The sequence below is a fragment of the Pygoscelis adeliae genome, unplaced genomic scaffold (assembly GCF_000699105.1).
Source record: "Pygoscelis adeliae isolate BGI_AS28 unplaced genomic scaffold, ASM69910v1 Scaffold149, whole genome shotgun sequence".
Lineage (NCBI taxonomy): Eukaryota > Metazoa > Chordata > Aves > Sphenisciformes > Spheniscidae > Pygoscelis > Pygoscelis adeliae.
The window spans coordinates 2036753-2051530 of record NW_008825494.1 but is presented as its reverse complement, the minus strand read 5'-3'; the positions used below and the strand labels follow the sequence as shown (position 1 = coordinate 2051530).

Here is a 14778-nt window from a genome sequence, read left to right as displayed (position 1 = left end):
GAGAACTCTTATTTACATAATATAAATGCCAATAGTGAATAACATCAAAGATACATGTTTTTAACTGTTAGCCAATTTCTGTGTCTTGTAGCAAGCTGAAGTGCGGTTGAAATGTCTTCTGGGACTGCAAGGAATATATAGCAGAAAAGAACTTGTTTCCAGGATGGATCTCTTTACTAGCAGATTCAAGGTAAATAGATTACTGTTTGCTATTTTTTAAGTCTGGGTTGGGTGTATACACAGGGTCTGATATTTTGATCAGAGCTGATCTCCCCACTCTCTTGTCTGACCTGAGATTAGAGTACTGCAGAAACCACCTGCTTGACTGAGTGGATGAAAGGGTTTTGCAGAGATGTTTCCCTCTGTTTCTATGGAATTTTCTGTTTCACTTTAGTTCGTGCACAAAATGGTGTTAGCATGCACTGTGGTCAGTTATCTCCACCGTTCATCCAGAATGGCCCAGATTTTTTTACAGGATCTTTGGCACATGACAAAGAATTTCATACTCTAAAGGTCCCTTTTTTTGCTGCTCCTGATAATGGGTTAACCTTGTAGATACTGGATTGGCTGACCATGTATCACACTGATGTGGGGAATGGCTCTCTGTTGATCCACCATGTCAGTATGAATCTTGAAGAAGGATCCCTTATCTCCTTTCTGAACAAGTCAGATGATACACTGTAATTTTGAGAGCTTGTTCTGTGACCGCACTGACCTTGTACACCGCCTTTATCATATTCCAACATCCTGACTCATTTAGGAAGTAAGACCTTTACTTTTTTAAATCCTGCCCTTGGTAGTGATTTCATCAGCTACTCTTATCCCAAGGGGGCTGGGCCTTTTTGGTACTTGAATAAGAAAACTCAAAGTGCTGTGATTGATATCTCAGTCCCTCTGCATCAGTTCGTAATCAGTGCCTGCATGTGGTGGTAATTGATGTTCTTTTTGCGACAGGTGCAGAGCTTACCTGTATGTCAAAGCAGTTGCTAACAGTAGAAAATATCTATAGCATATCCTCAAAGAACAAGAAAGAGATTAATATTGGTATCTTAAGAATAAATTATTCAGACTGAAACTTGGCTATCTAAGATTAACCCCTATTTTAAACGGTTTTGTGGTAGTCCTTTATCTTTTCGGTTAAAGGAAGGTTGCTGTAAGCTGCATAAGCAACTGCAGGATTGGTATTCACCGACTGACGAAATAGCTCCCATCTGTCTGTACTGCAATCTCCCTCTGTGTGGAGGGTGCTATACAAATGGATTATTGCGAACTCCATCCCACCAATCAAAAAAACCCAAGCCAAGCACACCGCCTCCTTCCCCTGTAAACAAAAGAAACTCAAACAGCTTCACGCAAAATACAGACTGATCTGGAATGTTCCAAAGTTTAAATCGTGGTTTCTCAGTGATGGGAAATGTAATTATATAACCATCAATCTATTTCCCACAAGCGGGAGTTTCACATGCTCTCTCTGTTACCCTTGAGTGTTCAAACTCAGGATTCATGGACTTCCACACCTTGCAGCTGGGTTGTGAGAAAAAGGAAGGTGCAAAGTAAAATGAATCTAGAGATTTAGAAATTATATGTTAAGTGAGAAAGCTGTTAGTCCCAAAACAAGCAAGCCCGAAGGTTTAATATGCCGTAAAGGTATAGGCTGCACTGAGGAGTGCGAGTTCTTGGATACGTAGGGCAGGAAAATTTCCACTGTTTTCTGAGGTGTTTGCATGTGTACCAAGTTACAGTAGTGTGAATTCTGGAGGTCAGGAATATTGCTGCTATTCCATGAACTACCTTTATGACTCAAGTCCTAATTGTCTTTCCAGCAAGGCACTGGCTTCTGTAACGTGTAGGTACACGCACTTTATTGTTGATGGGAGAAACTGATTATATAATGCTTGTAATTCGAGGCTTACCTTCATTTAACATACTGAAGTGCCAGTAGTAACATCTTAGAAACAAGTTGTCAGTCACTTTTAATTTGTAGACTGCAGTTGATTTCTTGTGAACGCATACATTACATCTATAAAAAATATCATATTACTGCATGATTAATTCAGTTAAAAAATTAACATGCTGTTAATTTTCAGGGGCTGGGGAACTACTTGGTAGTAATCAAGTTGCCTTATGTCTCTTAGGAAATAGCTGCTGAAATAAAAATAAATCTCTGCTCTACTAGTGTAGATGATCTAGCTGTAGCAAAAATATGTTTATTGAGAACAAACCATGTTACATCTTTTTATTGTCATTTTACATCCATTAGGATCGAATTGTGTCCATGCCTCTGGACAAGGACCATGAAGTAGCAGTTCAAGCCATGAAACTCTTGATGCTTATGTCACAGTAAATAACTTCTTTTTTAATTTACTGTATTGTTTTAATGGCAACAAGATCCAGATACAATCCTGATGAATCTTCCTGTAATCAGTTACATGCTGGGAAACAGTTACTCTTGGCAGGATATGAGTTACAGTTAAAGCTGCTCAAGACGTCGCATTTTCTTTCTGTGAGAAATACCAATGTTAAGAAAACCCTTGTGCTGAGATTCAGTATGAAAACCACATTTTTATATCTTTATATTTCCCTCTGAAAGGAAATTCCACATTTTCATTTCGGTTTTTCTCAAATAGAGTATCTGCCTATCTTGGGGGAAGTCCCCACTGAAGATGGGGTCCCCTCCCCATCTTCTGTCTCCCTCACCTTGACCAGGAGATCAGGGAACTCTGCCATCTTCCCTGTCTCCCCACCTGATGCAGGAAGCCTTGAGTTTTGAGGCTGTTGCTAGAATTTGGACTTTCAGATTCTTGGCTCCATGGCAGAGAACCTGGGAGCTGTTGAGCCCACAGCAGACTGACTGACAGGAAATGAGCAAGCGTATGATATCTTGGTTTTGCTGAAGTGGAAACCTAACAGAAGAGTTGTTTTCTTGGGAAATTACCCTCCAGCCATAGATTTGGTAGGAAAATGGCGAGCTGGAAATGTGGGGAAAAACTAGACTAATGTTACAGAAGTATATGAATCCTATTCTGATATATCCTTGAGCAGCATGTTTGTTTTAGAAATGGCTTTATTTGCAAAATATCTGAAGAATAAATTCTCTGTCCCTCTTTTTCAATGCAAAATGAGAATAAAAACCCCACTGCATTTCATTGTTAATACAGTTGAGATGTTAGGACTCAATAAGTGTCTCTTCTGTCTCAGAGTATAAGTTGAATTCTGCTGATGCAGATGCTCGCTTCCATGTACAGCATGGCACATTGTCCAATAGCCTTGTGGAATTTGTTTTTCCATTTAAGCCAGAAGTATTGGTCATTGCTAGATGAGGATGTAGACCTTAACGGACCAAATAATATGGTGTTGTAGGTATTTACATTAAATTTCAAGTACGTTTGTATATTGAAGTGCTGCTTTATAGTCTGATCTCCTATCTCACTTCACACTCCATTGATTTGAGTGGCATTTCTCTAGGCCTACTTCAACATACACGTCAGGACAGCATATGATGCTGTGAACATAGTACGCTTTTCTGAAGGGAGTACCATTGTTTGGGCCTCACTAGTAGTAGCTAGGCTTGTATTGTTTCTGTGTTTACAACATCCATTTCTACATCCCTTGGTTCTCCATGGTGTGTAGCTATTGGAACAAAGCACAATGCTGTGTCTATGTGTATAACGTGTCCCTGTGCTAGGAGGAGCAGCACACCATTGTTGAAGTACAAAGATGCTGTACACCAGTTATGGCTGCCCTTGTTATGTATCTGAACTAACAAGTGCTATATTGGCACTGCAGCTGTTTAGCATCTCTGGCTTTATTATAAGGGATCATGTTCTCATTAATGCAAGCTGCAGCTATAAAAGTTTGATCAATGTTTCTTTTTCCCTGAAGCAATTTTTTCCTAATTTTTCTTAAATATGATTTCCGATGTGAATAAATGCCTTCTAAAGTTTTCTGAATGACATTTTTCCATCGTAAAATGTGGTTTTCATACATAAAATGAATACATTTTGAAATTGTTTTTAATTAGGCTGTGTGGAGGCCTAGCAAATACATGTTTCTTTCTTTTTGCTCATCTGTTGCGTAGCCATCCCCCTTTCTGCCCCCCACCCCCCCAGTTGCTCTAAGCCCTGCTGATTTGGCTTAATTATTGGAGTGATGAAAGTGGGAACTGGGGAGTCAATAAGCAAATTCAATGACAGCTCTTCTCTTTGATAAGACTAGTACTGACCAGTCTATAAAACCTGTGTGAAGAGAATGCAGACGATATAGACAGTCACATGTACGGACTTCTTAATAAGAGCCTGCATCAAGATGCTTTTCTAGCAGGGGAAAAGCTTATGCCTCAGTACCGACAACAGCGTTGGAAAGGACTCGCTGCTGGCATTGCAGAAGCAAAGAAATTTCAGGGCTATTGTGTCTCACATAGGTGCGTCTCATAGCTGAAAACCAGCATCTGGATATTGAGCAGTAATGCTGCTTGATACATGCAATAAAGCATGAAATGGGGTTGGGGACAGCAACTCCCCTGCCTTTAAAGGGTAATAAATGACAGCTTATATAAATGACACTTCTACTTGCATGCATTGATGTAATCAAATTTTTTGCCGCTTTTGTGATGCTGTATTGGCTTCTCTGTGGATGGCTCATTTTTGTCATCTGCAAATTTGGCAGCTGAATTCTAGTTGCTCAACTTGCATTTTCAGTGAGACAGGAAAGACCTTTCAGATCAAGTTTCTGTTTTTAAAGCTACTGGCAAGAATCTCTATCTTATGAACTCTCTATATTTGATTTGGAATCGTGGATTATTTTTCACAAATAATACAATCTTAACTGGTCAGATGCTGACCTTTAGAACATGTCTCTAATCTTGGAATAAATCTTTTGTTGTTTCATGATGTGTTCAGGCCAGGAGTAACTTTTTTCCTCCAGTTAGTCCATTGGGTGCTCTGTGACTTTTTTGGGGAAAATTTACTATATCAGTAACTCTCTTTTACTGGCTTCCATAAGTGTCTTTTGGGTGAGTATAGTAGCAAGACCTCGTTGCCAATTAATTATTTTTGTGATGTTTTATGGTTGCAGTGGAGCTGTCCTCCATGCATGTTAGTAACAGCTTTGACCATCTCGTAACCGTCACTGCACTGCAGTCCTGTAGAATATACATTGACTACTCTGCGTACTACTGGCCCATAAAACTGCTATGCTGGCCTTTACACTCTCTCCTCTGCTAGCTAGAAAGGCAGTGAAAAGACTGAAAGACTGATCTTTTTGATTCACTTAGATGTGTTGCATTATGAAAAAAAAAATTCCAGTGCTGATTCAAAACCCTCTTTATATGCGTATACCTGTTTTTTTTCAAATCCATATTTGTATTTTCATCTTGTCTGTCTCTGTGGACTGAGATTTTTTTCTTGTTTGTTGCATGTTGTCTCAATTGAATGCCAAGGTCTTTGGGCTAGTAGATTTCTATTTTTACACAGCATGATGCAATCCCAAAACTGAAATGAGCCTATGAGGCTTAGCATAATAGAAATTATTAATGCTACTGAATTATGCATAATTGTTAGCATTAATGTTGCAAAGGATCTGAGAGGGAATAGAACTAGGAAGGAAATAGAGGGCGAAAACATGAGTGACAATGAGGGACCAAGGAATCTTACTGAAAACATTGCCCTTTAGGAGGCAAATTAGCTTAGTGTGCTAAGTACTGCCAGACAATTCTGTTCATTTTTGTGTGCTTAACTGCCTAAAAGAGTAGAGGGATTTTGGAAAAGAGCAGCAAAAGTAATTAGGTAACTGTAGTAGATGAATGAGGAAAGGTTACAAGTGGTGCAGGTAGGGGCACAAATCTACAAATAGCTTGAATATGTAAATAGCAAAGGGGAAAATTACTTTGTGTTACATTAGTTAAATGTAACTAGAAATTAAACTGAGTTTTAAACACAAGACTCTCAAGTTTGGAATCTGGAAGAGCTGCCTTAGTGAGAACTGTGAGTATATTGCACTCATTGAGGACTTCACATAAATAGTTTAAAAACTATTTAATGGAGCTGATAAGCACATTAATTCTCACCGCAGTGCTTTCACAGTGGTCAGTAGAGTTAATCCAACTTAAAAGACAAGAAACTGAGGCTTGTAAGCTCCCAGTGTCCTGCTTAGCACAGGAGGCCCAAGTTAAGTAGGGGTACATCACTGTTGTGCTTAAAAATCTTAGTCTCCCTTCCGATTCCCAACTAGACTGGGAAGGATGTTTTAGTTTGGAGAGGGAGAGGCTATGCTGTAGGAGAAACTTGAAAACTGGATTTGGCAAAGGGTGCCATGGCAAATAATATAATATATGTTACCAGTTCTAGTGGTACATGTAGGTGTCCTGTGACAAGTAATTCCGTGTCAGCAGAGTTGAACTCTGTGATTCTGTAGTGTTATTTTATAGCTAAGCCATGGACTTTGGTGGAGAAATTGACATTTGTTAGGCAAATGCACTGTATCTAGCAAGGTTATTCAGACAAACCATTGTGCAGAAAAACAGTTAAGTTTACTGAAGGCTTAAATGCTATTATAAAAAGTGTTTTCATGTGACTGTAAAAAATAAGCTGAAGAGAGAGACATGCTTTGTGTACAAATAAGGAAATTATCCACCTTTGTCTTGTTTAGTGGCTTTTAGGAAAAATAAAGAAATGTCATCTTGAAGTTGATGGAAGTAGCATATGAAGCAGTGAAGCAAATTATACTGCACAGTTCTGATTTCTTCCGTCAGTAACTTGCTTGTAGCAGATTAGGTACTATCAAAAGGGAATGGCATGGAGCTCCTCACAGCTCCTCTGTGATTCCTTCAGGTCCACCACACCCCTTTTCAGATGGAGTTATGGTAGTGCTTTGTCAAGCCTATTCCAAACAAAAGTGGAAGACCAAAATGGAACAAAGGCATGTGCTTTCTACTCTGTCTTCTCCTCTTTTCCATCCTCTCAGGTGTATGCTTTCTTGGAAGTTATCTTCAGCAATTTTCTGCCATCATGCACCTCTATTCAAGAAGCTTGAGATCTATTCTGAAATCTTATCTTTCCTGTCTGAAGAGTTAACAAGAAAAAAATAAGAATTGCATGTCTCCTAGGGTTATGTTTCTTAACCAGAACAGCATACCATACAGCATCTGTCTAACGTGCATCTTCCTGCGTTCTGTCACAGCATAATCATAGAATCACAGTGTATTGCAACATGCTAATCCTATTTTAAAGTGGGTGGGAAGGGACTCTTGCTATATTGTAGTGGCAACTGTGTTATCATCTCTCTGATCACCAAGGTGTCATCTTGAAATACCTGCAACGACAGCAGGGTATGAAGAGGGAGATAACAGAACAGATTAGCTGATTTTTCTACTTAAAATTTTTATCTCAGACATTAAAATACTTTCAACATATTTTTTGGTTGATAGTGTTCAGTGCACGAATAATGTTTTATAATGCAGATTTGGATGTTTAACTTGAATTAATTTTAAATGCAAGATTAACAGATTTTGTTTTTGATTGAGATGCTATACCTTGGATTACCAATGTCCCCATAACGTGTGCCAAATCTTTCCCTGCACAGCCATTAAAAACAAAAAGAATAAGGTGGCAAAATTTTTAAAAGTGCATCAGGTGCATTTTTATTTTACTGTTGTGATTTTGATGGTTATCCTTGGTATAAGCGATAGCACAGACCAAGAGAGGCGACTCCAGCAGTCATGTCTCTTGCATGCAGTAAAATGGAACAAAAAGCAAGGTATGAAATTTTTCAACTGGTGCCATATGCAGAACAAAATGGGTCTGTGATCTCCCCCTAGAATATCCCAACTTCTTCTTCATGACATGTTCACACTGAAGTGCAGAGAAAATGGTATGTCATGACATTGGTATGTGGAAGGCCATGCCTGTTTATTTTTAGGCACCTAAACACTGGCAGGCACTTCTGGCTTAACCTTTATCTGTTGCTTGGCATTCTGAGGGCTGTAAATTTGCAGCAGTATTATTGCTATTGCTGTATTTGAAGTATTCTTTGAATATTTGATGTTTGGCTTATGTATGTAAAAAAGAAAGGCACCCATTTACTGTGGTAGTATTAGTGGTAGTGGTAGCAGGTGTAGTTAGGTGCTGCCTCTTCCAGAGGCAAGTAAAACCCCTAAGCACTCATCTGAGTGGGATTTATGAGTATAAACCTTATTGTATCACAGAGCGTAGTGGTTGAGCAGTATGTGAAAAGTAGTAGTAGTACATAGAGGTATTCCCTCCCACTCAAGAAAGGAAAAAAAAAGATCAGGTGCTCAAGTGGTGTCATGAATGTCTGTCAGCCTGTGCTGCAAAGAAAATGGGTCGTTTTCCCCTCCTTTGCTTCTGTGCTATTAGGGAGTGCTTCATACGTGGCCAGAGCTATTGCATCTGACCTACTCTTGTCTTGAGGAGGAAGGAAATAACACTGCTGTAGATTAATGTAATTGGGGCAAATTCCTAGCCTCTTTGAAGACAAAGTTAAAGACAAGGAGGTTGGGATTTCAGAATCACAGAATGGCTGAGGTTAGAAGGCACCTCTGGAGGTCATCTGGTCCAACCCCCCTGCTCAAGCAGGGCCGCCTGGAGACAGTTGCCCCGGACTATATCCAGATGGCTTTTGAATATCTCCAGCGATGGAGACTCCACAACCTCTCTGGGCAGCCTGTGCCAGTGCACGGTCACCCCCACAGTAAAAATGTGTTTTCTGATGTTCAGAGGGAACCTCCTGTGTTTCAGTTTGTGTCCATGGCTTCTGGTCCTGTCACTGAGCAGAGCCTGGCTCCATCTTCTTTGCACCCTCCCTTCAGGTACTTACACACATTGGTAAGTTCCCCCGAGCCTTTTCTTCTCCAGGCTGAACAGTTCCAGCTCTCTCAGCCTTCCCTCACAGGAGAGATGCTCCAGTCCCTTAATCATCTTCGTGGCCCTTCATTGGACTCTCTCCAGTATGTCCATGTCTCTTTTGTACTGGGGAGCCCAGAACTGGACCCAGCACTCCAGGTGTGGCCTCACCAGTGCTGAGTAGAGGGGAAGGATCACCTCCCTCGATCTGCTGGCAACACTCCTCCTAATGCATCCCAGGATACCATTAGCTTTCTTTGCTGCAAGGGCACATTGGTGGTTCATGTTCAACTTGGTGTCCACCAGGACCCTCAGGTCACTTCCTAAGGAAAGGAAATTTCTAAGGAAAGACGGTTTCATTTGTACTGGAAAGGCAGAGTCCTTAATTTCTACCCAAAGAGATGGCAGGCATGTTGCTGAGCTCTTAGAGCTATCCAAACAATTTAGGCAAGGAATTTTTTTAAAATAGAGACACACAGGTGTTGCATTCACTATTTCCATAAATGTGCTAAGAGGAGAAAACCTGAAATATAAAGAATAAAAAATTCAAATATAAAAAAAAGTGTACATTTGACTGGCATGTTCATACAGGAAATTCCATTTAAGCATAAGTTTTAAGTTTTTTACTGTGGGGGTGGTCCAGTACTGGAACAGTTTGCCAGAGAAGTTGTGGAGTCTCTGACTTTGTAGATATTCAAAACCTGATTGGACATAACCCTCAGTGACCTGCTCTAGCTGATCCTGCTCTGAGCAGGGGGTTGGACTAGATGATCTCCAGACGTGCTGGCATCCTCAGCAATTCTGTGATTCTATGTTGGCCCACTCTAGATGTTTGTATAGAAATTTCTTCTTTCTCAAGCTGTCCACAGTTTTTTAAAAATATATATAGAGAAAATGGCAAGGGCAGCTTCATAGAAACTAGTGCTTTAAAAGAACTAAATAATAGATCGTCATTAAAAAGAATGAAAGAAACCTTGTCAGACTGCTAGTTTATTTCAGTAAATTCCCCATAGCGTTTTAATGTAAAGACTTGCTATAGCATGTATTTTTACTCCTGTAAGTGCAATTTATTGTCAGTCTTTGTTTTACTCTCACTTGTTAAACTTGTAGAAGTTTAATAAATTTGATACTTCATTCATGGCTTCACAGGACACACCAATGTTTATTCACATACTCTAGTGGCCAGCAATTTCTTACTGTTTAAACTCAATAAACACATTTTTACTCTGTTTCCCCAAGTCTGTAGATGGCTGAATAAGAGTCACCTAAATGTTTTCCTTTATGCTGATTTCATGCTATAGATAACCAGAGCACTTTCTAGATGTCCTATTACTGCAAATATATACTCAAGGGAATTGCATGTTAAAAGAGGCCATCAATACCTGCCTGAAGTATGTAAGGCAGCTTTTCTTTTTGGTTGAGGGCAAGCATTATCTTGCAAGATTGACCTATAACTTTTGGATACATACCATCGGCACTTACATTTAAAGACCTTTTTACTGTTCTGGTGACCATTGTAAGCAACCTTGGAAGAAAATGTGAGAAATTCAAGTGGTACATGAGTAAATATGTTATAAAGCTAAAATTCATGGGGTGTCAACTTCTATGAATGAGAGGCTATTGGCTTTGAGAAATGAGTGCTGTCTTCCCACCACCACCGCCTACTGATTTTAAATCCCAGACAGTGCTAAAAAAATATTTGCAATGGACATTCCAGTGTCCTAACGTCACCTAACGTGAGCTCACTTTTTTCCAGTCAGGTTGGAGGATGTTTTGGGGCTTTGTGACTTGTGAGGATGCTAAAGGATGCGATGGGTTTGGAGACAAATGGGCAAACGCAGGAAGGGCTGCTAATTTTTGTAAGACATCACTCCCAGCAAATGAAGAACATGAATCCTCAGTTTTAGAGAAGGTCCACAGCTGTAGATGGTTTTGAACTGTTACTACGTGAGGATTGAGTGCAATAATACATAAAAACCCTTTCCCCTCACCTGGCTGTAGTAAGTGTAAGGATCTCATACGTTGCTCTCATTTTCTGAAGTAGCTTAGTCCAGTGACGTTGCTATGGCAGTAAGAAGCAGGCATCTTGAAACTGTAATCTTTGCTTTGGGCTTCACTCCTCTGGCATCTCTTCAGTGGGTTATTCAACCTTGATGCTTCCGTTTCCTTTTTGTAAAAGGCTGATATTAATACCATTTCTACCTCTCAGAGAGTGTTCTAGGTTTACTAGTTGACGTGGTATTCTGAAGATGTGTAGCTGAATGAAAAAAATTGTGACTTTGAGTGTGTTTGCGCAGATAGGTCACAGCCAAAAGCATGCTATCAAGAATGTGTTTTGATTTCTTTTTACATGTGACTGTATAAGCCTAGTGTAATAGAATATAGGTTTTAAAATACTGTAATAAATAATTTAAAAATAGTTTGTACTGCAAAATGAAGGTGGCTTCTTGCTTATTGTCTTCTATGGTGAATATCTAAGCATAAAGTAAAGACATGATTTTCCTATTTTATTACTATTACTCTTTTTACCATGACCGCTAATCAACCTTAATTATACTTTAATGTTCATGTCCATGCAGTGGGCCTGATTCGTCATGGCTTGCACAGACCTCTGTTTCTCTAGAAAGTGATTAAAAGAATGCTGCCCATTTTGTTTGATAGCATTTTTAGATATGTCCTACAAAAATTTAGCTGTGCAAACAAGTGCATGGCTATGGAGAATCAGGTCTAGCAGAAGCTGGACATAACATTCATAATATTCTTTGCAGATAAACCTGAACTATAACTTCTGTTGTTATTTTTGCCTAGGAACTGTGAAGATGTATTATCAGCTGAAGAGTGTGAAACGTTATACCAGTTTGTTTATACCACACACCGTCCGCTTGCAGTAGCAGCTGGGGAATTCCTTTATAAAAGGTATCTCTGCCTGCGTGCCTGCTTCTTGCATATTCTCATTTGTTTCAGAATGAAGGTGGATTTATTTAAGAGGGACATTAAGCATTCATTTTTCTGCTGGGAGTGTGTACCACGAGGATAGTAGGTGTGCTTTCTTCTGCTGAATCAGAAGAGAAATGCTGTCTGGGGGTAATCATTTGTTCCCCTGCACAGCCCTGGCACAACAGGCATGAGAAGAGTTGCAAGACTAACATAGAGAATATGAAACAACTGACTGATCCATGCTATGCCATGCTATGTTGAGAGCATACCTCCTTTCTTTCTACTTTCTTTTCCTGTTGCTTTGCTTCTTACAAGCTAATTCATCACCTGGCATCTGCTAGATTTCCATAGCTTTGGTGATTAATCACAAAAATGGCCTCCTCTTCTCCCTTTGGAAGTTGCCTTATACATTGTAAAGGCTTTGAATAATGAGAGATGCAGCAGATTAAAAAGCCCTCCCAAATTTCTGTCAGGTTAATCAAGTACAGGGTTTATCTTCCCCAGAAGTTTAACTGTTATAAATGGGCTTCTTATAACAACGGTTGCATGAAGTGAATGGAGTTGGCTTGCTGTAAAGAGAAGAAATAAATATTCTGTCTCTATGGCTGAGAGAAATATTTTTGCCTTACAAAGAGGAATGAAAATAAAAATATTTTGGCAGGACTTTCATGGGGAAAAATTCAGAAATAATAATGATTTGTGTTTCTCACACGTGCAGAATCTCCTCCTAGCTGTCTCTTCCCATCTAGCTGAACTGCTGACATTCTGGTGTTTGTGGAGCCAAGTCCAACAGAAAGACAAATGAAGATAAATTTCTGTTTTGATGAGTCTTCTATCACATCTGCTAGTTTTACTTAGTCTTTTGTGTTGGTCCTAATATTCTATCATAAATTAGATGTGTTTCCTCTCACAACACTGCTGCTTTTTGCCATTGAAGTGGTTGGCTGATAACTTTACTTTTTTTACCCAGCTTCCCAGTGCAGTGTGGACACTTTGACCCTGTAAACCTCATCTTTGTTCTTCTTTGCCCAGTTCTTCTCTCTGGCACTTTTGTCAGTATAGAAATGTTCATTCCAGTGTGATAGAGATGTTAGTGACACCCTCCTTTCCCTGGTCACGCTGGTAGAAGTTTTAGTATAAATGCTTATGCTTCCCCCCCACCCCTTCTTCTTGGTTTGCATGAAACCTCCTCAATGTCTGCATTTTTAACTTAGGTTACTTACTTAGCTGGCATAAATTATACTAGCAGAAGCACTTTCTGAAAGTAGAAGCTTTTACTGACATTGAATAGTGTGGTCCTGCTCTTAAATCCAAGCCATTTGGGCCTTCCGTTAATCTGCAGGGATGACCTTCCTGTATTTATCTTGGGATTAGCACTTTCTGTGAACAGTACAGTCACACTCATTTTGGATAAAAAGGGAAATGGAAATTGAAGTGTCATATTGTGCTTCATACTTCAGGCAGAAGACGAAGAACAGTTTTTCCACCGTATTTGTGAAGTTGAGTAAATTGCCTCTTATAAATACAAGATAACATGCTTTCTTTAAGAAGCTTCAGTTCCAAAATGTACCATGATGTGAATAATGGTCAGGTAGTAATATCACTACTCTGTTGTTAAGGTTTAAATTTAGCCTAAAGCAAGCCCCTTTTCAAGCATGAGCAAATGCCTACCTCATTATATGTTCAGCGCTGTGGAATCTTCATCTGTTGTCCAGAAAGCTGGCAGGGTACCTGTGGTACTGTCAGAAATAGTCTCTGCATCCACAGGGATAGCAGATCTCTCATAATGGAAAACAATCCAATCTCATTTCCTTTCATCTGATAAAAAAGTCTAATGTGATTTGGAGTAAATAAGTAGACATTTAGAAGAAATACAATGCTTGGGATCTTAACAGAATTAGTGTTACATTGGCAAATGAGTATAAGGAGAATGTGGCAGAACTGGACTGACTTCCTTTTCTGTTGGCAGCCTGCTTAGTCATGAGGGAGATGAAGAAGTTCAGCCCAAAGGAGGAGGGAAGTTTGGGGCGAGTACTGACCAGTTGAAAAGATTAATACGTTTTTTCCTGGAGAGTGAGGTGAGGAGAATAGTCCCTGCAGTAAGCCTTTTAAATCCAATGTTGCATGTTAAATCAACTATTGGCTTCCTTTTGAAAGCTATTTCTGGTGGTAAGCTCTGAAATGCTTGGTGTTTGGGATGTTGTTGCTCTCTAGGATGAGTTTTTAACGAAGGCATTTCTGTTCCATTGTATTAAAACTAATTTACAGCTATCCTCATGGAGAGAAACAGTGCTGATGCAGCTTCTGAAAACAACCTGAAAGACTAATGCCACTGAGTGAGGGTTTTTTGGTATGTGTCCGTGTCTTTCTGCAGGCATATATGGGTTGCTGTACCATGGCTCTATGCTGACTAATAACTGCGTAGTTTTGCTGAGAGTTTTATCAGCTTAGGTGCTGTACTTTGCTATTTGGCTTTTGCAGTGGTGCAGATCTATGTCTGGCCAAAGTGTCTCAGGCACAGCAATTTTGAGTCTTTCTGCAAAGAATTTCCCAGACATTACTTAAAATGTTGATGCGTTTCTAGTCCCAAGGTTGGATTTTCAGTTGTTATGATCAGTAATATAAAAGCAATACAGAAGCTAGTTTTAAAGACATTACTTAAATTACAAAGGAAAGGTATCCTAAAAAGAGAAAAGAAAAGCTTTTTTCCTGCTCTTCCTGCTTTTTTCCCTACTTTCCTGCTTTGTATGAGATTGAAGACATGGTATTTAAGTGTTCATGAGCCTCAAACTAAATATGTTGGAATGCTGTGTGTGAATGAAAAGCTTTGTAATTGGAACAAGGGAGAGGAACATATGAAGCTGTATTTCTTTTAACGATGTATTTGCTTCTATAAGCTTGTGTTTTTAATCCCTAGCTACACAAACATGTTGCATACCTTATAGACAGCTTGTGGGACTGGGCAGGCAAATTCCTGAAGGAC

General features: G+C 39.5%; 1 protein-coding gene across 1 annotated transcript in view; it reads left to right on the top strand.

Moving 5' to 3' along the window:
* The window catches only part of LOC103923036 (cohesin subunit SA-2-like), a 59902-nt gene that overhangs the window by 22824 nt on the left and 22300 nt on the right, over window positions 1-14778 (top strand). Inside the window, exons 11-15 of the mRNA XM_009331284.1 lie at window positions 92-190; window positions 2261-2340; window positions 11667-11774; window positions 13765-13873; window positions 14713-14778. The exon at window positions 14713-14778 is cut by the window's right edge and continues 43 nt beyond it. Coding sequence (XP_009329559.1) covers window positions 92-190; window positions 2261-2340; window positions 11667-11774; window positions 13765-13873; window positions 14713-14778 — 462 coding nt within the window. The remainder of the gene's footprint in view (window positions 1-91; window positions 191-2260; window positions 2341-11666; window positions 11775-13764; window positions 13874-14712) is intronic.